Source organism: Mesocricetus auratus, unplaced genomic scaffold, assembly GCF_017639785.1.
Source record: "Mesocricetus auratus isolate SY011 unplaced genomic scaffold, BCM_Maur_2.0 Super-Scaffold_100007, whole genome shotgun sequence".
NCBI classification, from domain to species: Eukaryota; Metazoa; Chordata; class Mammalia; order Rodentia; family Cricetidae; genus Mesocricetus; species Mesocricetus auratus.
The window spans coordinates 1,393,700-1,418,592 of record NW_024429191.1 but is presented as its reverse complement, the minus strand read 5'-3'; the positions used below and the strand labels follow the sequence as shown (position 1 = coordinate 1,418,592).

Here is a 24,893-nt window from a genome sequence, read left to right as displayed (position 1 = left end):
GGCCATAAGTCTGTCTCCACAGTTCTGAAATCTAAGTAGCTCTGAAAACCAAAATATATTTTCTAACTCATTGGTGGCAAAACAAGCCCTGCACTATTTCTGACTGTCTGGAGGAGTTGCCACCACTTGCTCTGAGTGGACACTCTCCTTTCCTATGGAAATGTAATGTTTGGTTTCAGCTGTCCAAAGCCCAGCCATGGGCAAAACAGAATTTGTATGTATGTATTGCTTGGCTTTTTAATACCTAAAGATCATAATGCCCAGACACATGTAATCACACAGGTTCAGAATAAGGAGCCGTGAACCATACGTATCTGGTATTTCAGTCTGCCTTTGTAAGTTTACATAGCGTCACAGCTCAGAATAAGGAGCCGGGACCATTACTGCCTGGTGTACTGGCAGATCTCTGTGAGTTCCAGACAAAAAAATCTGGGTTGTTGCTTATATTGCATCGTTCCTTTCTGTGACTGTATAGTATTCCACAGTGGATACTTTTTATCCAAGTGTTTCAGTGGCTCTAGGCTCTCACTGCCCAGGCCAGTGAGCACCACTGGGCACACTGATGTGTATGTGTTCTTTCCAAGAAGTGGAACTCCTGGGGTGGAGGTGCGGGGGTGGGCAGAATCTTAATGTATATCCAGTACTCTCTGTGTAGATTAGATCAGACTGGCCTTGAACTCACAGAGATCTGCATGCCCTGCCTTAAAAATGCTGGAAGTAGAGGTGCGTGCCTCCACACCCAGAACAAGTCCTTGTTCTAACAGTGCTGTGGTTCTTGTGTTATGACGCTCTCTCATCTCTAACAGTTGCACAGAACCCTATTGTCGTTGTTTCCTGGGGCAGCTGTAACAAGAATTTATGAGCTGGGGCCTTCAGTAACAGATGTGTTTTATCCCATGGTACTGAAGGCCAAAAATCTGAGGTCAAAAGGATGGGTAGGATTGGCTCCTTGTGAGGCTAGAAGAAAAACCTGCTGCAGACCTCTCCCTGGCTTCTGGAGATTACTGGTGGCCCATGGTGTCACCTGCTATGTGCACATTGGAATTCTTCCTCTCCCTGTATGCTGATGAGACAGCTTTTCCTTGGTAGGGGATGTCCTTCTGGATGCTGTGAATATATGCTTCTCTTATTGGTTGATGAATAAAATTGTTTTGGCCAATGGACAGGCAGGATTTAGCCAGGCAGGAAATCCAGACAGGGATAGAGAAAGGTAGTAGGTAGAGTCAAGGAGATGCTGTGTAGCTACTGGGAAGGTAGGACACCTGGGCATTCTCTGGTAAGCCAAGACCACATGGAGATACAAAGATTAGTAGAAATGGGTTAATAATTAAGAGAGAGCTAGCTAATAAGAAGCCTGAACCATCAGTCAAACAGTTTATAATCACTATAAGCCTCTGTGTGTTTATTTGGGACTAAACAGTTGCAGGACTGGGTAGGACAGAAACTTCCATCTCCATTTCCCTGATGTGACAGATTGCTGATAGAATCATATTAAGGGGGAAGGCTCTATCATAACAACTGGCTTTAGTTGTCCCAGGCCTTAGTCACCTAGCTCCATTATTTTTCAGATCTGTGGTAAGGCAAGACAAGAGCCTGTGGCAGAAGGACATGGTGAAAGATACTTGCTCATTTTGTGGCAGCTGCAAAGCAGGGACCAGAGACAAAGTGCTACTATGCCCTACTTTCTCTAAGCTAGGCCTCCGCTCTTAGTTTCCACCCAGTCCCTGCTAAAGCCATCCCATCATGAATCTATCAGTGGGTTCATCCACTGAAAGATCAAAGCTCTCACACTCTAGTCACTCTGAAGCCCACCTCTGCACACTGCATTAGGGACCATGCCTGCTATACAGGAGTTCAGTGGGGACATTTCAGAAGGAAGCCACTAATATCACTGGATCCAGACCTTTGCTTTTCATAAGACAAAATTATACTGGATTTGGACCCATCCTAATGACTTCATCTCAGCTAGCGCCATCTGCAGAGTGATCCTGTTTACAAATCAGATCCCATTCTGAGGGCTCAGAGGTCAGAACTTCAACATGAGAATTTGGGAGGGGAAAGAGTTCAGTCCTAACCATCTAGATCAGCTAAAACGTAGTGAGTCTCCTCACATTAGCACCATTGGTTTTTGCTGCTCAGCAAGTGACATTGCAATGAACCATGCTTCATGTTACCCCTCTAGAAGCTATTCCATAGAGTTAAGTGGTTGTGCCTAGCAGAACCAACCTGGGCCTGGTTCTCATTCACCCAGCTCTTCAGAAGTGCCATCAGACAAGACCCCTTCACATGCTTATGCATGTTTGCCAGCCTGGGCCCGGGAGATCTTTCTATCATTTCTCATTTTAATTTTCCTTCTCCTTCCTGCCAAGAAAGAGAGTCCACAGGTTAATAGCAAAATAGAAGCCCTGATGAGAATGTCTGTGCAGGCATGTTCTCTTGCAGACACAAAGACAAATAGAAATTTCAGAAATACAGGGGCCTTTGGTTACCAGACATTAAATCCATCATTAAGCTCTCAGTCCCAGGGCAGTACGCCAGGACCAGGGGAAAGCATTTTCTGATGTAATCGAGGCTGAAAAAGCCCATATCAGCGAAGGGCAGCTAGAGAACAACCTGCCAGGTGCTTTGAGGCATGGGCTCTCCAGAGAGTTTTTCAGGCTGTCTTCTAGGAGCTGGGGTTGGGAAGGAGCCTGGGAACACACAGCTTAATAGAGGAGGACATCAGAGATAGAGGCCTAAAGAAGCCTGTCAGATAACCAGAGGGCTATACAAGAGGAAGCAAAGGCTGGTGGGTGCTTGAGTCCTCAGTCAGGGAGTCAGTGTTGGCCACACTTAGCACAAGGAGCTCAGTGGAGAGACTAGGGCAGGATGCAGGAAAGGATAAATTTAGCTCTTAGGTGGGGAACACCAACCTCAAATGTAGTACTGAAGTGGAAGCCTCAGCCTGGCCATCTAGGACAAATCTCTTGCACAGATAAAAGCCCCCCAAAAAGGAATACAGGCAACCAGCCACTCTGCCAATCCAGGTTCAGGAGTCTTCCTGCCCTGCCCATATGTTGCCCAGGAAAGGTGCTGCCTTGTTCTACTGAAAGATGTTAGGTCTGTGTTCTCACAGTTGCATCTTCAGTAGGACTGATGCAAACCCAGCCTGGATGCTCTTGGTACCTGACCTGGGTCCCTGGCATCTACCAGTTGTCTAGTAACTGAGTAAAGGATGTGTGGTAGCTCTGGTTCCTTTCTCTCAACCAAAGCACTTGTTTTCATGCAACATCTTGACATGACTTTCACCTGGACAGGGCTGGGCAAATAATAGAACGCCTGTTACTATGACACCTCCAAGGCCAGCTGTGGCTTCTTTCTGCCACAGCTCCTTATGGGGAATGAGAAAATGTCAAGCCTATTAATATTTGGGACACTGACCTGTGCTTAGGCATCAGGTGTAAGGAAAAGGTTGAGACAATTCCAAGAATCCAAGGCTCTAAAAATGTGGGTTGACTGGAAAGGATTTCTGGAAAAGGGAATGAAAGAAAGAACCCCAAATCTCCACTCCACCCCTTTCCTAGCCCCTGGGCATTGGTCAGTGCATCTTGGATTCTTGGGAAGAAATGAAGTCAGTGCACCCAGCTATGCAGGTCCCAGTTAATAATGAATGTGGAGGAAGGAGAGAGGATGTTCAATATTTAAAGAGTGCAGAGCACTAGCTGCCTTGCCAGTTACTGCCCTCCGCCTGCTTCCTGGATGGCTTCTGTAAAAAACTGAGCACTACTCCAACTCCACTGCTGGCCTCTGCCACCAGCTTACATGAGTAGGGACTGTAGCTTTAGGATACTCTGGCAAGATTTCCGTTGCTTTTCATGAAAGACAGGGATAAGGTCTGTGGTGTCCAGTCTGTGTGTTTAGGGCTCATGTCCAGGCTGTGCAGATCCCTCACACTCCTCCTCTTGGTGCTTCCTGTGTCTCATCTGTGTTGGACTTTAGTGACCTGACCGATGAGGAAGGCTTTACAGGGTAAAGGGGACTTGGTTTAAGAGCCATCTCTTCAAGTCCACAAACTGGATATCTGCCTTCAAAGTTGCATGTAATGCAGAATTATGTGAATCAATTCCTCTTTTCTCCTTGACACATGTTATATCAAAGGCAAAAGCATCCTTTTGGGGGGAGGTGAAAAGAAAACATTTGGCCCGAGACATAATAAAATCATGCTTAAGGATGCAACAAACTTGAAGTCTCTTAGTTAAAGGAAATCAATACTTTTATGATGAAATATTAATCATCCTTTAAAAAATAAGTCAAAACTAGAGATGCACAAGAGCCAGAGTGATTTTAATGCCTCAGGCATTAGCTTGGCATTTGCAAGGAAGCATAGAGAGTAGAGCCCACTGGAGCCTCTCTCCGAAGCCCCTCCCAGGCCTCATGATCCACTTGTGGATTTTCATTCAAAAGCACACATTTCTTTCCCTGACATGCCAAAGTTACTTCCAAGCATTTCCAAACTGCTGATATAGGGAAATGAGAAAGAGAGGAGCCTATAGAGGTGTACACATGTGTTTGTGCTGACCACAGGAGCAAGGAGAGGAGAGTATTAGAGAAAGCTACTTGTTTGCATACCCACCACATGTCCCTCCCTCCTTTGGATCAACATAAATTATTCAAAGTTCTTTTAGTAGGTGTTGAATCATGTTTGACTGTTTGAAACCAGGTCAAACTGGTTGGATTTTGAGCTTCATATATTCAAACCTCTTACAGACATCTCTATTAGATCTTCAGAGTGGTCCTGGGTATGTTAAAACCATGAAACTGGCATTTACACACCAGGCTCGAGATAACTAGAGCTCCATGTTCTCACTTTGATAGAATCCTTAAGTCAAACTGGGCATGGTAATGCACGGTAGTGATCCCCAGCACTTGGGAAACAAAGGCAGGAGAATCACTGTCTAAAAAAAAAAAGAAGAAGAAGAAGAAGAAATCCATTAGCCTCAGACAGTTAAAGTCACTGTAGGAGAGCTGCCAGGTCTCACTTTATTGACCAAAGCCTCCAGTCAGAGTGACAAAAAGGAAGGCTTCAGTCTTATCTTACATTCTCAAGGTTCTAAATCATTTCTCCTGCCACATATCCCTGCATCTAAGTCTCTAAATCTTACCTCACTGAAACCAAGTTCCAGTTCACCAGTCAAAATACAGGCGCCTGGACACTTAGCTCGTACTACCCTTCCCTCCTCATCAGTCCTGTGGGGTGGAATAGCTTGATACAGAGATACATATGCTGTCACATGCTCTCAGGGCTAGCAAGTCCTCTGTGGTCACATTACCAGGAGCAGCCCAGACCCTGGGAACTCTCTTTTTCCCCATGTTCTGTTTCTATGTACCCGAATTTCTGCTTTTCTCGGGACTTCTCCCTTGCAGATAACAGAAACTGGCCATCTGGTTGCTCAAGTCTCATGGGCCTGCAGGAACAGAAGCTGACAGTCCTGTCCATTGAGCAGCAGCTCTAAGCTTCTGAAGCATGTACTGGGCTGGTGCCCATCAGCATACTCCCTGATCCCACCTAATGCCCACCATGCAGCTAGCATCTTTGGTTCTTTCAGGAGTAAAGCATAAGGCAACTTTGCCCTCCTTCATCTGCCTGACCCCAGTAAGGTAACACACACAGGAGGACATGGCAGGAGCAAACCACCCTGCTCTGTCAGCCCAAATGGAAAGGGACCCCAGGCACATGGCTGTCTGATCTAGGGGAGTAGTAAGGATGGGTCAGCACCACACACCTTTTGCAGAAGTTCACAGTGAGCTCCCTGGCCCCTTTGTATACCATCACCTTGTAAGATGCTTAGGGATGGGGCATCTACATTACGAGACCTATCCTACAAGGCTGCCCTGTTCTGACCTGAGAGGACAGAGCAGGTCTGACGAAATGCTTCTCAGCAAACCAGGCACTCCTGGCCCATCACAGGCTCTGGGACATCCTTGTCAGAGAAGCCTTTAGCCAGTCTACCTGCTCTATATGTCCCTGGGTTGGGAATCCCCTGTGTCTAGAGATGCCCCCATAGCTATCTAACAGCCTCCCTCTCCCTGCTCTTTCAGCCTTGTCCACTGCCTCAGAACACAGGCAGGCAAGATGGCCGCTGGTGAGCTTTCTATTGCCTTGGCTGAGAGACTGTTGTGGAGCTCTGTGCTCTCTCATGTATACACGGTAATGCCATCTGAAGTGGGCAGCGGCTGGGAGAGGCAGATGTCCAGGCATCCTGGGGAGAAAGCCCATGCCCTGGTGCCCCTCCCCCCAGTTTGAATAATCCAAAGGCAGACTAATCCACAGAGTGCCTCTGGAGAACCAGTTCCTCAGGTCAACATGGCAGCCCACCCTTCATGACATGTCTATCCATATAGGTCAGGTCTCCCAGCAGCAAAAGGGACACCTGGCCCTCAGGTGTCTCCATGGGTGGTAGCCCACACAGCCAGGCCATTACCTGACAACAGGGTTGAGCTAGAACAAGATGGCACAGGGAGAAAGCAGGATACTGAAAACATTTTCTCTTTTCTGCAGGTTTTCACGTATAGCCCTTAAAATCCAAGAGGATTTGTCCATGGATAAAGAGTTATAGGCTGTCAGATTCTGCAAGTTCCCAGATATTTTTGTATGTTATCCCTTTAAAACCAACCAGAAATAAAAGTCTTTAAGTGTTTGGAGGCATAGCCAGTCACCGAGTCACCTTCGGCAAGAATCAGAAAGCAGAGAATGGCAGCTGCTAGACTGTCCCCTCCCCCTGGTTTACATATTCGCCACCCGCCATCCCTGATGCAGGCCAGAAAGTGACTTTTCCAGTAATGGGACACAGGGAACAAATCAAAAAGTGGCGTGAAGACCTTAGGATGGTCCCATAGTTCAAAGCTCTGAAATACTGCATCTTTAAACCCGCTGAAGAGAGACAGGAAGTGACAGCAAGGAGTCTGACTGCCTGGGATCGAAGCCACAGGGTGCCCACATGTCATTAAATGCTCATTTCCATGTGGGTTTCTGAGGTGCTCTAGCCAAGCACTTAGGTCTCAAGCTGCCTTGTTTGTTTATTATTGTTTGTGTCTGTGTGGAAGGAAGAATAAGTGCCACATGTGTGTGCCCACAGAAGCCAATACTGGATCTCCAAGAGCTGGAGATGGGTGCTTGTGGGTCTCCAGACCTAGGTGCTAAGGACTAGACTCTGTCCTCTGGAAGAACATTGCTCACTCCTAACCATTGAGCTGTGTGTCTGTCTAACTTGTTATTGTTTTTGTTTTATTCTGACAGTAGATGGTATATGTGTACATGTGTGTGAAGATGCTTGCCAGGAGACCAGAAGGAAGGACACTGGGTGTCCTGCTGAATCACTCTTCACCATATTTCCTTCATACAGGCTGTCTCACTGAGACTGGAGCAAGGCTGTCACCAGCATGTGGTCCTCCTGTCTCTGACCTCCGTGGCAATGCGGGTACAGGTGCACATGCAGCCACATCAGGCTTTTTATGTTGGTGCTGGGGACTTGAACTCAGGTTCTCATGCTGTGATTCTATGCAGCAAACATTCTTACACATGAGCTATCCCTCTAGCCTCCATTATGGGCTTATTAAAAAATGTGTTTGGGTGTTTTTCCTGAATGTATGTTCATGTGCACACCTGGTGCCCAAGAAGGCCAAAAGAGGGTGCCAACCCCCTAGAACTTGAGTTACATATTTGTGAGCCACCACAAGAATGCTGAAAATCAGACTTGGCCTGTGGGAAGAGTAGCCAGCCAGTGCTCTTTAACCAATCACTCTTCTCTACAGCCTCACTTGTGGGCTTGTTTACAGTGTTTGGTGGCATCTTCCTAAGGTGGCTTTTCCTCGGTGGCTCCCTGCTTGGTCCCTAGTCTCCCCACATTCACCCTCATCTTACCCAAGGATGGGCTCCAAAGATACATTGGGTGAGAAAGACACATGGATGAGAAAGTTCTGTGTTACCCCGGCCTTGTAAAGAGTCAGTCCAGAGGGACAGCAGACAGCAGTCTATAGTGGCCACAGCTCCACCTGCCTCACCCAAAGGGCCTGGTAGATGGTAGACAGCAGTAGAGGTGAAAGGGCAGAGTCAAGCAAAGAGCCCACGAGGGAGGAGTAAGGCCACACCACAAGGGCTATCTTGAGTTTTTACGGGAGGTCACAGGGCTGATCGATTTTTTTTTTTTTTTTTTTTTTTTTTTACTGTTTCCCAGCATCTCAGAGTGTGGTGAGAAAATATGAACACTGCCTGGCCAGGAATCTGAACCATGGCCTCCAAGTGAGTCTGCTAATGAAAGGCGAGCTCGGGAGCTGTAACCCTCAGCTCCCTATTCACAGTGAAGGCCCTGCCTGCTCTGTGCTTCCTCTCCTGGAGCCTCATAGAGAGATGGCTGGCTTTGGGGAAGGCAGGTCGTAGGGCTTCTCCCTCCCAGGGGACTCAGCAGAGCATCTCTGTCCCACACTGAGCTCTTAGCTATCTCAGGCTCAGGATGGGGCTGATGACGGAGCTTGTGCCCAGACAAGGGGCACACTGGCTTTGCCCCCCCTCGCCCAAACATAGGGAGGCCATTCCTTGTTTTTCAAAAAGATCATGAGTTCTGGAGTTGTTGCTCAGCAGTGCTAGCCTGGTATTCACAAAATCCTGCCTTCTGTCCCCAGCACCACTTAAGCCTGTCATGGTGGGGCACGCCTATAATCTTGGAACTCAGGGTAGAGGCAGGAAGATCAGAAGTTCAGTCACCCTGGGCTGTATAGCAAATTACAGGCCACCCTGGGGAGACCATATTTCAAAAAAGAAGGGCAGTGGGGCATGGACACACATTGAGTTGTGACTTCCACATTTTAAACTTCAAGCAGTAGGTAGTTTACATAAAAATTCAGATGTCTACCTTCTTTTTAAGAATTGGAAATGTGCACTCCCAGGAGGGGAGCTGTGTTCTTAGACTACAGGTCCCAGCCTCTGATACCTCCCAGAGCCCAGGTTGGCAGACCATGTTTTCCTGATGAACAGAAGGGCTTCTTAAGCCTCCAGGACTCTGTGGGGTCAGGGAACTCCTTGGCTCCTTCACTTGCTTTGTCAGACAGCCTTGTAAGGTTTGTAATGTCTACCTGTGGGAGCCACAGAAAAATCTGGAAAGAAGTAAGGAAGCCCCTCTCTGGCAGAGCTGTGCACCAGCCAGAGCACTTCCTTTTTCACCTCTTGTAGAAACCAGAGTTCCACTGCTTAGAACAGAAAGTTTGACAAAGGCCACGGCGAGGTGTGGCAGGTGCGGAGTGTTCTCTGCTGCTACTTTCAGGCTGTGCCCGGGAAGGGTTCCAGGGATACGAGCCTCTCAGTGAATGGTGGATCCCAAGAAATCCACCAGGCTGTGGTTTTTCCCCACGCCAGAACTCCTGGGAAGCTCAAGTTAAATGCTGACATCAGCGTGCAGCGACAGAGTCTACCTCCTGTCACTTTCACTTGGCATGCAGTCTAATACTGGCCTACTACCAGCTGGTTTTGTTGTAGGACTAGGGCTTGTCTCTCTGCTGGTGGGCTTTGGTTTTCAAAGGGAAATAGTACAGATCCATCTGGACACCGTATAGCCCTATGTTACACAGAGTAAGGGATCCCTGGAGAGATGCCTGAACTAAGCAGGCCCCTGTGGAATCCCCTATACAGAGTGAGGCCTGTTCCACAACTCCAAATGGGCTAATGTTTGTTAATCTGGAACAGTGACATTTTAGTCAAGTACCCAAAAGACAGGTCTGGGCAGGTCACAGAGACCAGTGGCCCTGCTTTCTTGGAACATTAGCTTCAGCTCACCCACCCCCAGCCCCCAGTGTCCCTATCTGTATACTGTGCAGTCTCTCATGACCCTCAGTTTCAAGGTCTTAGCCCAATTTTGTAATCTCTGAGTTCTGGTGTGAACTCACAGAGAAACTCAGTCCCTCTGCTAGATTCCACCCAAGTCCCTTCCACCATGGAAGAAAGAGAACATTTCCTGAAGATTTGAGTGTCAAAGCAGGATCACCTGCCCCTCCCCTTTTCCATCATCCCACTATGTCCAGATCTCTACACCCCATCTCTACCACCTGCCCCATAGGCTCAGAACAGTTCTCTCCCTTCCAGAAGGTTATCATTGTGACCAGGCATTCCCCACAACAATGTCAGATAAGATTAGCTTCACCTACATAGGAAGTGCTAGAAGAGAGGTTTATGTTGCCCTTGGGTAAAAGCATCATGGATATGGGTAAGTGAGGGCTGCATGAGGCATCAGGGACCCAAGCTCCTATTTGCTCAGTGTTCTTCCTTCCCTCTTATACAGTTCCCCCTCATAGTCTGGGATGACTGCTGGATTTCTGGCTATCACATCCGCGTTCCAAGAAGGAGAATAGAGGATGTGCCCTCTTTCCTGTTGAAGAGGCTTCTTGGAAATCCCACATACCACTTTGATGTCTGTATCATGGCCACAACTCATCACTTGGCCATGCCTAGTGGCCAGGTTCTGTAACTGCAGGTGAAGGGAGAAAATGAATAATAGGAAATAACTAGCAATATCAGAAACTTATCCAAAACCGCCTGGGCACAAAAAATATCAGGTGCTAGCTGCTGACATGATGAAAGTTGTTACACAAAATACTAGGCATCTTTGTAGTCAAGCTTCTCGTGCACTGCCCGAATGGGGCAGATTGTGTGGAATGTAGAGAGAGAACTTTTTCCCTGGCAGCCAACACATGAGCCATGAAGGGTCATGAAGGAACCTGTGCACACAGAAAGGAGGCAGAAAGGGAGTTGCAGTTTGCAGGAATGGCCCAGCAAATCCAGAGGACTGCAAGCCAGCCTGGGCTGTTGGAGGAGAGGCTCTATCTCTACCCGGTTGGTCTGTGGTTCTGAGTGTGTCTGTGGGTTAGAACTCCCTGTAGATTTGTCTAGGAATCTAAGAATGGAAACAGAAATGAAATTGAACTGCCCCAGCACAGGTCAGAAAGGGGAGGGCAGCTCTGTCACCTCACTCTAGTTCCAGCTGTGTCAGGACAAGGCCCTTCAATGCCTGATCTTTATGTTTTATAAGGCAGACATTGTGTGGGGAATCTCTCAGTGTTATTGTACTAGCATAACACAGATGAGATATAAGCTAGCTGGTGCTCTGTAGACCACCATCACTAGCTCAGCTTCTGAAATCTCATGAACGTAGTTATTAAATGTGAGAACTAAGAGCAGGAAACGGAGGAAGGGACTCATCCCAGGTCTCAAAGCCAAAGTAAGCAGAGCTTGGACTTGAACCTGGGGTTCTGATTCCATGCCCAGTATTGCCTCTGTTGAGGGCCTAAAATAGAAGGCTGACCTTTTGGTGGCAATTTTGTTCTTGACAAATGCCAGAGAGCTGTTCATTAGTTCACATTCCCAGAATCATGGCAGATGGAGCAGAAGAAGACAAGAAGGCTCCAGGCACCCCATGCATCTCAGGGATTCTGCAAAGCAAGGGGATGTCTTGCTCTTGGCATGGGTCCATCTGCCTGGCCCTGTTCTGTGAAAGTTTGTCCAGCTCCCAAGAACTCACAGGGAGTGAGACCAGAGTGGCTCATAGTGGGTGGTACTGGTAAGCCTGAGTGCACCCAGCTTCCAGGTAACTTATTTCTTCTCTACCCTCTTCTTTCTTGATTTGAAATATACTCATAGGGCTGGGGATGTTCAGTGCTCGTCTAGCATGCTCAGAACCTTGGGTTTAATCTCAATACCACATAAACTGGGCATGGTGTCACAAGTTTATAATCTCAGTGCTCAGGGAAGTACAGGCAGGAGAATCAGACTTGCTTTCTGCCAGTATTTTTGCCAACAGGTTAGGCTTTCATCATTTGGCTGTGTCAGAATGCATTGGCTTTACTCCAGCACTGAACTCATCCATGTCTTAACCATTCCCCATATTATACCCTTTCATCAGCTTGTGGATCCCCACCTCATATACACCCCTGCCACTGCCACCACCAGTGACTCCAGTTCCTAGACACACCCTGGGTCCAAAGGCTTTCGAGTCCCCACAGTCTTTGATATACATCCGAGAGCTGTTCTTGAGACAGACACAGGGTGAGCCAAGCTTGTCATCAGTAGAGATGACCCCAGGGAGTTTGTGTGCCTGTTAACCATCCATGATCCCTGGCTTGTCTATGTGTTTGCAAGGACTTGGCAGGCCTTGTTTGTGGACACAGGCCCAGAATGCCTCTGGCATCTCTGATGTAGCTAGCTCATCCAGAACTGCCTTGCTGGGATAAAGCAAGAATTCAAGGTCCAGGCCCCAGCCATAGCATTCATCCACAATTCTCTTGTCCACACAACCCCTCACCAATATGGCAAGTTAATGTGGAAGAGCCCCTTGGAGCTGCAGCATGTGGGGAGAATGGAGAGGAAGGAGGAGATATTTGAGCAGCAGCAAGAGAGGGAAATGTAAGCTCAGCATCTCTACTCAGTAGATCCTGCTGTGACAAGTGGTTGGGTACATGACATGTCAGTTGGGTTGATGACATGATGTCAGTATCCAGGTTCTATGTCACATAAGGAAAAGACATCTCCCCCATAAGCATGCTGCGGCACACACATGCCCACACATAAACACATGCACATGCTGTAAGTAAATAAATAGGAAAATATTTTTAAATGGCAAGGCCACAGGCTGAAGATGTCCTTTTTCTGTTCAACTCTAATTACATGTAAATTTTATTACCAGTGTAAGACTTGCTGCTGACCCCCAACTGAAAAAAAACTTTCTTTTTCTTCTTTTCAAAAGGCCCGGGGCACCCTGCATGCCAGGCAAGTGCTCTACCACTAAGCTCTGCCCTATCCAGGCAAGGGCATTAATACCCTGGCTCATCCCCTCATGAGCCTCACTGCAGATAAGTCACAGTGACAGAAGACCTGTGTCTTTAGAGAACCCCCAGGGTGCCAGCTTTGTCACTCATTCATTCAGGAGCACACAAGGCTCAGTCCCAACCCTGTTCCAACACTCAGATTGTGTTTGTATGTGTGATAAATTGGCAGCTTGGGAAAAGCCACCGACACTTTGATTTGTTACAGGGTAATTCATTTTCAAGGCAAGTAAACAGCTTGTAAACTCAGGGGTTTACCACTGTAGGTGATTAAGAAGTAAGCAGCTATCAAATTCACTGTGCAAAGCTGTGGCTGATTGTCCCTGTGGAATTCTCCTGAGCAGTGCTGGGATCTGCCGGATGTTTGCTGTGTTTCCTCTGCTGGCTTCTCCTGCCACCATCAGTCAACTGACCAGTGCAGCTTCATGGGGCATGGAGCCCAGGGTCACTAATGTTCCTCTGTAACAGCCATCTGAGGTAGACGATAGATGCGGGCAGGAAGCACTGTCTACAAGGAAAGAGCTCCTGAGTGAAACTGCCCATCACACTCAGAGATGTGCTACCCACCAGGCCCCATCCGCCTGCCGCTGCCATGACGCATGTCACCTGTCCCTAGAGCCTGGCCCAGGGTATCAGTGAGCTTGGTCAGTTGAGAACAGTAGTTCTTCGTGAACATTAGTACCAAAAGCTGCTCCTAGTGAGTCTACAGAGAAGGGATGTGTAGAGCAGGGTCCTGTCTGTAGATGAAGAGAAGGAAATGAGGAAATTCAGGACCTTGCCTGAACCCCACCCATCCCCCACTAACCAGTAAGCTTCCCCAGGGTCCAGAACCTGCTCTACCCTTTGTATTGCATGGGGCAAACACACTGCTCCCATAGAAGTATTTTATGCCTTTCAGTCCACATGGTCTCCATGACAACGATTCTTGTGTAGCCAGGCTGCATCTAAGCCAAGTTCCAAAAGTTTGTTGCCCCCAAGATTTTACTTAATGAGTTAGTTATTTCTCTTGTTGCTGTAACAAGCAGCTTAAGGAAGGTCGATTTGGGCTCCTGGTTTAAGGGGCTACAGCCCATGATGACAGGGCAGGCCTGGTGACCACAGCACATGATGGCTGTTTGCATGACATCCAGTCAGAAAGCCAGCTCCTTTTTATTTGGTTGAGGCCCCCAGCCCATGAGATGGTGCTCCCATGTTCAGAATGGGTCTTCCTCCTCGGTTAAACCTTTCTAGGGACACTCTCACAGATGGGCCCTGAAGTGTTTCCATGGCAATTCCCAATCTAGTCAGATTTGCTGTTACGTTTATCAAAAAGCAGTGACCAGCCAGGCGGTGGTGGCACACGCCTTTACTCCCAGCACTGGGGAGGCAGAGGCAGGTGGATCTCTGTGAGTTCGAAGCCAGGCTCGTCTGACAGCCTCCGAAACAATACAGAGAAATCCTGTCTCATAAAACCAAAAAAAAAAAAAAAAAAAAAAAAAAAGCAGTGACCAGCACCTGTGTTCTGTAGAAGTAAGATGGATCCTAGAGGGCCTCCTGGAGGGAGTGCTGGGAGCCGGTGGGTCCAGCAGTGCAGGAGAGTAACTGGTGCTACTCAGTGTGTTCACTAAGAGTGGCCAGGAATGGCCAAGTACCCTTTCTGTTAAAGGACTCGCCCCTGACCCTATCTTACCTTACTGTAGTTCTGACTGAGGGAGCGGATGAATGTGGTCGGCAGAGCACCAGCTCCAAGGGCTGCAGCAGAGACCACGTGCCTGCATGGGCGCAAGGGCATTGAGGTATTTGTTCCGTTGGGGTTTTCATGTCTGTAGAGAGTAGAGTCAGCTGTTGCAGCCCTTTGGGAGGGCAGAAGGGAAGAAAGAGCTCAGAAGCCCCAGTCTGTGCTCAGTGTGAGGCAGGGGTACAGCTCCTGGGCTGGCCTGCAAGACTGATCTCTGTCATGAAGAGGTACTTTTAGGGTTGGGTTTGTTGTTAGTGGTTTCTTTTTTGAGACAGGATCTTACTATATAGATCAACCTGGCCTCAAATTCAGAGATCTCCCTGCCTCTGCCTCGTGTTGAGTGTTGGGATTAAAGGTGTGTTCCACCACACCCAACATAAAGAATACTTTTCTTTAAAAAAAAAGTTAAAATTTGCCAAGTGGTGGTGGCACACACATTTAATCCCAGCACTTGGGAGTGAGAGGCAGGCAGATCTCTGAGTTTGAGGACAGCCAGGGCTACACAGAGAAACCCTGTCTCAAAAAGCAATAATAATAATTAATAATAACAAAAAGATTTATTTAATATTATTTTATGTGCCTGTGTGTTTTACCTATATGAATTTATGTACACTATGTTCATGCCTGTTCCCACAGAGGCCAGAAAAGGACATCCGATCCCTTAGAACTGGAATGACAGATCTGATTCTGAGCTGTTATGTGGGTCTTCTGCAAGAGCAGGCAGTGTTCATAACTGCTGAGTCATCAGTCACTAAAGAGCACTTTTAATGGGCATTTGCCATGCACACTGTCTGTGCTGAGGCCATGAGAGTAAACAACCAGAAACAGACTGAAAGGCCACAGTAGCCACTTACCTGCTACTGAGAATTGGGTTTCACTATCCAGAGCTAAGTATCTCTGAGACTGGGAGCTAGGCCCCTCCAGATGCTATATAGCCAAAAAACCACAGACCTTCCACACCTGAATGGCTCTAGGGTTGGCTATTGGTGACTACCTCAAGCTCTCTAGCAGAGCCCTCATTTCTCCTGACCCTGCCCTGTCAGGATGGGTTCTAGTCAGGGGACTACAATCCGATTTCTCCATTCTCCTAGTGACTTCCCAGCTTGCCTTCCCTTTACCAAAATGAGGCCTAAAACTCAGCCATGAGGATGCTGATCTTTCTGTGTTACCTTTAACAGGAGCCTGAAGTCCCAAAGGCACAGCCAACTGTTACTGTGGCTGCAACAGACACCACAGTCCTCCCTGCTTTGGCCTGATCAATGACAGCTGTTTTTGAAAGCAGCTTCACACATTCCCAGATTAGCCCCTGACCAGAGAGAGTAGCTCATTCTGGAAAATATGCCAAGACTTACAGGGAGACAAGTCCAGTACAGTTGTCTTGACATGGAGGCCCCCATGCTGCCTCTGAGGTAAAAGCTGGCCTCATAGTGTCTGCAGTTCATCGTGGGGGTGACACCCCTTCTGTAAAACCTGCCAGCATTCTTTCTAATTAATCATGTTTCACAATGTTGTCTTGCAGGCTTTGCTGTGGCCCAGTGCATAAACCAGCATAGCTCTCCGTCCCTGTCATCACCATCACCACCATCTGCTAGTGGGAGCCCCGGCGGCAGTGGGAGCACCAGCCACTATGATTCAGGGGGCTCTTCCTCCACACCCTCAGCAACTCAGAGCCCAGCAGGTATTGGCTGTGAGACATGGGAGGCTTTGGGAGGGTCTTTGGGGACACTGTGACCCCTCACCTCTGCTATGACCTCTGGCCCACAGCTCCTCCTCCTGGTGTCAGGAAGACACTGCCACTCAAGGGTATTCTTTATGGTTGAGCAAGATGGCATCACCCACCACCTGAGTTAGTACCCGTTGGCTGTTCTGCTCTGTAGGGCTTTCATAACCACAGAGCTATAGGGGATGGCATCAGCTAGGCCTAGCCTAAGTGGCATGTCATCATTTCTATGTGTGTCACCAGGAAGGGGTCTCTTAGGGATGACTGTGGGAGAAGGAAGAATCATGTCCCCACTCATTGTACCCCAACATACAAGCTTCCTCTTTCAGTGTTTGGCATTAGGTGTTGTCTAGATGTCCCACCAGAGGCATGCCCGGCCACTCTGTGGGAGTTCATCGGGGCAGAGCAGGGCCACATCTTGCTGTCCTTTAATACATACTGATTCACAAGCCATAAAGAAAGAGTCCATAAAGTGGAGTCACACTGGCACCCCCACCTCCACCTGCCTCATTCTGGGCTGTTGTTTTTATGAGCAGCTTGCACACATGTGTCTGTCTGTTCTGCATCAGGTCCCAAGGGATAGACATCAGGCTTGGTTCTTGATTAGCAAATGCAGCCAAAAGAGCAGGGCTAAAATAGGGACAAGCCCAGTATGCCCAGCCAGTGCAGGGCTTCCTACACAGCAGCACCACCCCATGATCTACAGGGGACTCCTGTCTCTAGCCTGTACCCCTTCATGCCCTTCTCTGTGCCTCCAAGGTCTGACCAGAGAGCTCTGCCCAGCATATCTCATGGGCCAACCATCCCTCCTCTTGTTTAGTTGTGGAGTGAAGACTCATTTCCAGAGCCATGCCAGGCGAAGGACATGGTGCCATATCCACACCCTTGGGACCAGTGTCTTAATGTGTATTATACTTCCCTCCCCAATGCTTTCGGTTTTCATCATCCCAGCAGAGGTTTAAGTCACCCTTGTACCCATACCTGTGGCTCAGGGGATCCTAGCCCGTCTATGCTACCCCCACAAGGTACTTTTTCACAGGTGCAAGCAGGAAGGTCACCCTCAGGTCCACCTCACTGAAACCTCTTCCAACCCTAGACTAGAGTGAAGTACTTTCTAGACTCAGTTGGATGTTAGCTACAGGTCCAAGCAGTTACCTTGCTACTCCCAGGCTTCCAGCTCCTGGGGCCCTTACCTTGGCTTCACCTTGCTCTAGGACAGGAATACAGGGTTATTTTTCCATGTGCTGTATGTATACACTTGCTAACATGCACTCCTAGGGTGGAAGGTCTTTTCCACATAGCTACAGGCACCTTTCTTCCACTTTTGAGACAGAGCCAGCATCTAAGTGAGCAGGTAGCCATATAACTTCTTTGCCTACAGCTAAAACCAGAGAGAAGTCCTACACTGTCCAATCAACCCTACAGTGTGCACTCGTTATTTCTGCCTTGGCCTCTGTCGGTCCCCAGTCCCCACCATTCCCTGCGCAGTGCCAACAACATGTCTTCAGATCTCACAAATCCAGGGACCATTAGCCAGGCTGTCAGATGGCCAGGCAATTCCAGTGAATAAGTGATAGTCAGGGCCTCTGAGGTGTCTGCTCCCTTTCACTGTATCCCAGCAGGCACACCAGCCCCATTTTTTATGTGACATGACAGTAAAAGCTTGAGACTGGCTACCTCTCCAATTCTGTCCACTCCACAGCAGCTCACCTCTTCCAGAAAGCTGACCTGACCAAGAGCTATGCTTCAGCCTGTGGGGGAGGGAGATCAGATGCCATGAGATGCAGCTGTTGACTCTAAGAAGAACCCCCAGGAGCCTATGAGCATCTCCACCACAGGGTACCCCTTCCATTCAGAACCAAGTACTTGTTTTGTTCTGAAAGTCCAGCCTAAACCAGATTGTTCTCCCCATGCCTGTGCCCTATCAGACTGGGCTGGGGGAAGGGGTATGAGTCCCTCCACCAAGTGTCTGAGTTTGACATTACCTCTGTTTGAGGGTATTTGAGGGTCAAAGAAGATGCCCCTACATAGCTTACTGGCCAGTTCTTAAATCTGCCATGGGCTGCCACCATCAGCTCAAGGCACTCTCGTTGAATGTCCAGCTGGTAGTTGGTGGAAACTAAGGAGCCTCTCCCCACATCGTTCACCTTCTATTCCTGCTGCTCAGTCTGTACATCTGTGGCCTTGCCAAGAGTCCATTTGTCCTCAGAGTAGTTTTGAGGGTGTGGTGCTAACACAGAGCATTGCTGACCTTATATTTACTGAACTTCCCAGATGCCAGGGTGCTGCTTCGTATAGAGAGCAGCTGCCAGGCCCCTCAAAGTCAGGATAGCAAACTCCAGAGTTAGAGATACCAATGCCCCACTGCAAAGTCAGGTATCTGGTCAGGAAAGTATATGATTAATGCTATCTAGCTAGTGAGAGACCAGTTTCCCATGTCTGCTCCATGATGTTGAATACTCAAAGATATACAAGGGGCAGATCACAAAAATACAGCTAACCGAGAGACTTAGGGTCTAGGGCTGAGTAATTCAATAGGGCATCTCTGGGTCCCAGTACTCCTCTGTCAGCCTCAATAGTCAGAAGAGCAGATTGGAATAGTCCTGATCACAGAAGCGCTGAACTAAATGTCTGAGTGGTGACACGCCTCTTCCTTTGACTTGATGACCACACATAAGATATATGTGTCAAAACAGCACACCAGACCCACAAGTAACAGACACCAATTACACCAGTCTGAAAAGAATAAAGATCTGGTGAAGAGCGTCATGGACCGGGATCAGAGTTTGAACCCTGTCTGTAACAACAGTGTCACAGCTGTCCATCATAAACTGTTGCCTGTGGGCCCAGCTCCAAAGCCACAGTCCTAATCATGGAGCCTGGAAGTGCATACTTCTAGGTAGCAGATGGCTGGACCTTGTGGGTCCCAATCAGAGGAATGCTGCTGGGGTCCGCAAAAGCCCAGTAGACCCTAGAGAGCTATGTTTTCTTGACGCAGGTTCATCCCCACACTAGGGGTAAAACAGGCTGGTGCCTAGGATGGTAATTTGTGTATCTGCTTTGTCCAGCTAGGTCAACATCATACTTTCTGCCTGGGTCTGAAAGAGACTCAAGTGTACCCCAGGATGAACATTCTGAGCTTCCTATGGGGGCTCCAGCCTGTGCTCCTAGGCATCAGTGGTACAGGCTGCCATCCTGGTTAGGTGGCCTTGAGACCTGCCACAGGACAATCCTCTACTGGATGGGCCCTTTCACCAGTCCCTTTCCCGGGATCTCCCTCACTGTGCTGTCTTTCTAGGCAAACGGGTTCCTTCTGTGCACAGACATTAGGGACACCAAAGTGGCAAACCAGGGTTCTCACAGGAGCAGGCAGACAAGGCCCACCAGATGACCACAGAGGCATGTGTGCAGTAGGAACCCACAATGAGGGACCAGGCAGCGGCTCCACCAGCCGGCACAGACCCAAGAAATGAGTGCTGTAAGCCAGGAGCCCTAAGGAGCAGGTGTCTGAGTCTCATACAAATCTGACTGGGCCCCATCCTTCTATCTTGGTGGAGACATGTAGAGTCCTTTCCCCGTCTCCCTAAAGCTTCCCTGCAGATCCTGCCCCTCTTACTACAGCAGTGGTTTTAGAACCTGCAGACCCAGCACAAACTGGGACTTCAGCCAAGAGAAAGGGTACTCTGTAGAGTCAAGTGGTGTGCCGTGCCAATAGTGTCTTGCTGTGTCCCCTCCCTGCCATACAAAACTGTGTATTTCAAGTGGCTTTTCAACAAGGGCTCCAATTGGGTGTCCAGAGATTCAACAAACTGAGAGAACCTACACTGAGTCCCAGACTGCCCGAGGAACCTGTCAGAGACAGCGAGAAGGGGCTTTGTGTTCCTGTCAGCTTCTTCCTCTCAAAGCTGCACCCAAGGAGACAGCACCCCAGGCACCACTTAGTCTGTTTGCCCATTGCTCTTTCTTGTGTCTTGTTGGGTTTTTTGTTGTTGTTGTTGTTGTTTTGGTGTTTTAGTTTTGTTTTAATTAGTCTTGTGTTGCCCAGAATGTCCTTAAAGTCCTGGAGCCAAGTGACCTCTTCTCAGACTCCTCATGCTAAGACTGCAGGCCTCCACCATGGCACCCAGATCCGTTGAACTTCAAAAGAAGTGCTTCGGGGTGGCCAGCACTTCAGTGCAGAGCTGAACACCATGTATTCCTATGTTAACCGCCAGGCACCACGTGGCCCACACAACTGACATGACAAGCGTCAGCTTGAGCATGGTGAGAGTATGGCAGCAGGCTGTAGTCAACACTTTCCCTTTTTGAGAGGCTGAAATCAAAAACAGCAGCATGGGAAGGGGACTGGATTCCCTCGTCAGAGCCCAATGTGGGTCCAGGACCCTGTACGTCATACTGATGCATGCACACACGTTAGCATGCTTAGGTGGCCATAAAGTCATACCTGGTTGTACACACTCTGTGGAATTCTTTTTCTGAGAAGAGTCTTACCACATAGATCTAATGCTCCTCCTACCTCAGCCTCCAGCATGCTGAGATGACAGACATGTGCCAGTATGCTGTCTTCTTTATGGAATCCTGCTGAGAAATTGCCCCTCGGATACTGGTTCCATGACCTCCACTGCACTCCTTAAACAGCCCCTTGCATTTCTGGCATCCACATGAGCTGAGTTTTACTGTGTCTGTGAGCTTCTGTGAGGAGGGAGACAGAATGTGTTTATTGGAAATGACGACAGAGTGAAGGTCAGGCTGCCCTTGTGAATGTAAATGTCAGCCTGTGCACTGCAGCCACTATTGGCCATCCCAGGAGCTGACAGGAAAAAGACAGGGCTGGTTTCTGGGGATTCAGGCTCCCTTCTTCCCTGCACCCTCTCTGAGCATCCTCCTTAATTCTTACACTGACATTCTGGACACCTAGTTCAGTGCCCCTACAAGGGCAGGACTCTGGAGAGGACACAGTGTTGTCTTCTCTCTACAGTGCTTTTGTGGGTTTGGGGGTGTGGTTTTTTGTTTTGGTTTTTTTGTTTTGGTTTTGGATAGTGGCAAACTATACCCAACATGAAATAGACAAGTGTGGCCATCCTCAGCGTGACATCGTGTGGCGTTCACTCATGTTCCCACTGTGCTCTGTAGCATTACTCCTAGCTCTGCTCTTGTAGTTTGTCTCTGAGAATATGACCCAAACACGCCATGAGCCATTCCTTGTGTTGCTGTTCCAATTTGTGGCTTTCCCACTCAGCCACTGGGTGCCTCATCTTTCCATTTCCTGTTCTGTGCCCTGGTCCTTGGTTCCCAAAGTGGGGCTTTCCAGGTCATTCCTCTCCCCCAGATATCACTGTGAGTCTCTGGCATGTGTCAGGGCACCTCTAGTATCCAGGATTTATCCTCCCAGCGTTAGAAACGCTGAGTTTCCTCTGGTTTGGCTCTGCTCCTCTGACCCTCTTCCTGCAGGCACTTCCTCCTGATTTCCCATCTCTCTGCAGGTCCCAGATAAAACTGACAGGCAGTTTTGTCCCCTGATTTTTCTGACAAGACCAGAAGTTATCAGCTACCCAAATCTTTGCAACAGGGCTGAACCTTCTGTCTCTAACCATATTAAGCTGAATGAGCAAGGGATCAACCACATGCTTGCCTGACATTTACTACAAATCTGAGTTCCAGTCCAGGACCAATAAACCAGTCCTGGTGGTTCAAGCCTGTAATGTACTCAGGAGGCAGAGGCAGGAGGATCCAAGGTTCTCCTTGACTGCATAGCAGAATCCAAGGCCAGCCCTGACTGTATGAGGCCCTGTCTAATAAAAAGAAGAAAAGTTGCATAAATGAACAAATTTTTTCTTAGATCTCCTGACCTTGACTCTTCTTGGGAGACAGCATGGATTGTGTCCTGTCTACATGGTGTGCTGGCAGTCTGGGGACCACTCCAGCCACATCCCTTCTCCCTTTGTTCTTGCTAATGCTCAGTGTCTGTCACAGCTGTGTCCCTTTCTTCACCTCACCTTCGCCGTTCATTGTTACAGGCTTTCTATGATCTGTCGCTGTGTTTTCCCTCTAGTCAGGAGTAGCAGGAAAGGACGCCGGCGTGTGTTCAGCCTGTCGGAGGCCGACAGTCACGGCGGCCACTGGGTTTAGTGCTTCGACCAGCAGCTTACCACGGCAGCTCACGCACAATCAAATCAGGCAGGTCTCCTTCAGGAGCCCCCATGGGCCCATGATGTTCCTGCCACATGCAACAGGGTTGGCATGAGCAGGGCGGGAAAGCTGGGCCTAGGAGAGCACGCCATCCTGATCTCAGCTTCCCTGAAGTCAAGTCCTTCCCTTTCTGTCCTCTGTCTAAGACCACGCCCCCAGCCCTCTGCTCCCAGGTCAGTCCTTCCTTGGTGTCCCTAAAGTCCTATCCAACATCAGACTGAGTGTAGCTTGTAAAAAGCAACCTAGAATGTTCTTTCCCAGTCCTTGACGAAAGCTAAGCAGCAAGTGCAGCTGCTTTCCAGGTCCACGTTACCTGCCTCCTTGATAGGCGCCATCTTTCCAGTGTCCCAGTCACTTTCGACATGGTCAGGAGAGAGAATCTGGGCTCTTCCTCATCATTGCCATCACTGCTGCCATCCTGGGACGTCCCGCCTGCTTGTTGACATGTCCATGTGCTGACAGTGTGTCAGCGGAGCCCTTCACTTTCTTTTCAGTTCGCCAGCGGACCCTCTGAGCTTTGCATCAGCTTGCTACACAGAGCCCTTCCTTCCTTCCTTCCTCCTTCCTTCCTCCCATCCTTCCTTCCTCCTTCCTTCCTTCCTCCTACCTTCCTTCCATCCTTCCTCCTTCCTTCCTGTATCCCTTTCTTCCTCCTTCCTTCCTGTATCCCTTCCTTCCTCCTTCCTTCCTGTATCCCTTCCTCCTTCCTTCCTTCCTCCTTCCTTCCTTCCTCCTTCCTCCTTCCTTCCTTCCTCCTTTCTTCCTTCCTCCTTTCTTCCTTCCTCCTTTCTTCCTTCCTTCCTTCCTCCTTTCTTCCTTCCTTCCTCCTTTCTTCCTTCCTTCCTCCTTCCTTCCTTCCTTCCTTCCTCCTTCCTTCCTCCTTTCTTCCTTCCTTCCTCCCTCCTTCCTTCCTTCCTCCTTCCTTCCTCCTTCCTTCCTTCCCACAGCACTCACCTGCCTTGCCAACCTATATACCACCAGTCTGCATCATTTCTGGAAGCCACCACCTACTTTACAAGGACCAGTGTGGCCCTGCTCTAACCCTGCAGATCACATGTATTAGGTCAGCCTAGTGCACTGACGGGCAGAGGCTGGAACCCCTCAACCCTCCTGGGAACATAAGCTTGCTGAGCTGCCTCTCTTGCCATGGCTTTACATCCCCAGCCCACATCCAAACCCCTCCTCTCCAGTGCCTAGTTTGTAGCCCTTAGGCCCAGAGGCCTCAGGAGAAAAGAGATTCTAAAGGTCCAGCTGCTCACCTTTGCGCCTCCTCCTTTACACTTCCCTTGTTTGTCATTTAGTAGATGAACTTGCCGCCTGTTTGCAGGAAGGCGTCCCTGGTGTAAGCAGCAGTTGAAGGTGGGAGCAGGAGGGCATTCTCTTTTTCTATTAAAATGACTAAGAGTATGTTTAAAGGTGGGGGAAAAAGCCCTTTTAACAGAGTTGTTACCTTTCTAAAGGTAACCATTTGCCTGTATGACGTTGTTAGTTGTTTTGCTTTTTTTTTGATGGCTTTGACTATGGTCCTTCTGCCTTTCTGATTCTCATCAACAAAAGCCCCATAGAGAACCAGGAAAGAGGTAAGGACCCAGGGAGGCAATGCTTACCCCCTCCCCAACAGCAGGACAGTTTCATTTGCAGGGAGTCATTTCCAAACTGCCTAGCCGTGGACCCCTCATGGAGGAGTTCCAAGGTAGGCTCAAGCCCATTTGAAAACTTTTGCAGAGGTCACTGAGTGCCATTTGGAGATGACAGGTTCACACAGGTCAGAGCAGGGACCTGAGCTGAAGCCCTCCAGTTCACGGGCGTTGGTACACAATGGAACACGTTAGTGGACAGCCCGAGAAAGCAGTACTGTGGTGTGAACACAGCACTTCTGTGCTCAGCTCACACCTCTGTCTCTTTGTGCCGGTTCTCACTGACACCCACAGTCCCTCAAGCCAGGATGGGCTGAGAGCCGCAGGGGGTGGCTTTCTCCAGACCTCCTCTCACTTGCTCTCTCCCTCTTCTTTTTTCTTTTTAAAGGAAGGGCAAGCTGGTGTAGCAGCTCAGTGATAAAACTTAGCTCACATCATGCCTGAGGCCCTAGCTTCCATCGCCAGCAGCACAAAAGACAAAAGCAAAGCCCTTAGGAAAGAATTGACTGTGCCCTTCTGAATTCCGCCCTCCTGGAGGCCGGCGTCCTGGGAGAGTTGGTGTGTGCTTTCCTTTACCTGTGGCTCCTCTGCCTTCCACCCCATCCTTCATGTCACCTGGGTTATTTTGTTCTTCATTCTTCCATCCTTCGGCTCTATGTTCCGTTCGCTTTTCTGTTTTATTTTGGCCTAGATGAGAAAACAAAAATAAATTCAACCAGAATAGCATTGAACCAAAACAACTGCCCATATGCCCCCTAAGTCTCTTCACATGGCTCCAAGACTAAAA

General features: G+C 48.8%; 1 protein-coding gene across 11 annotated transcripts in view; it reads left to right on the top strand.

The window, feature by feature from the left end:
• Nucleotides 1–24,893, top strand: part of Clec16a (C-type lectin domain containing 16A) — a 228,509-nt gene that overhangs the window by 184,510 nt on the left and 19,106 nt on the right. For 9 of the 11 annotated variants that reach the window (XR_005878100.1, XM_040748096.1, XM_040748092.1 and 6 more), the window contains one exon: nucleotides 16,080–16,238. Coding sequence is in view for 10 of the 11 variants with exons in the window: in XM_040748096.1 (XP_040604030.1) it covers nucleotides 16,080–16,238 (159 nt within the window). In the remaining variant the exon portion in view is untranslated. Of the gene's footprint in view, nucleotides 1–14,522; nucleotides 14,619–16,079; nucleotides 16,239–22,332; nucleotides 22,458–24,893 lie in introns of those variants that run through there. The other 2 variants (XM_040748095.1, XM_040748097.1) reach the window with 2 other exon arrangements.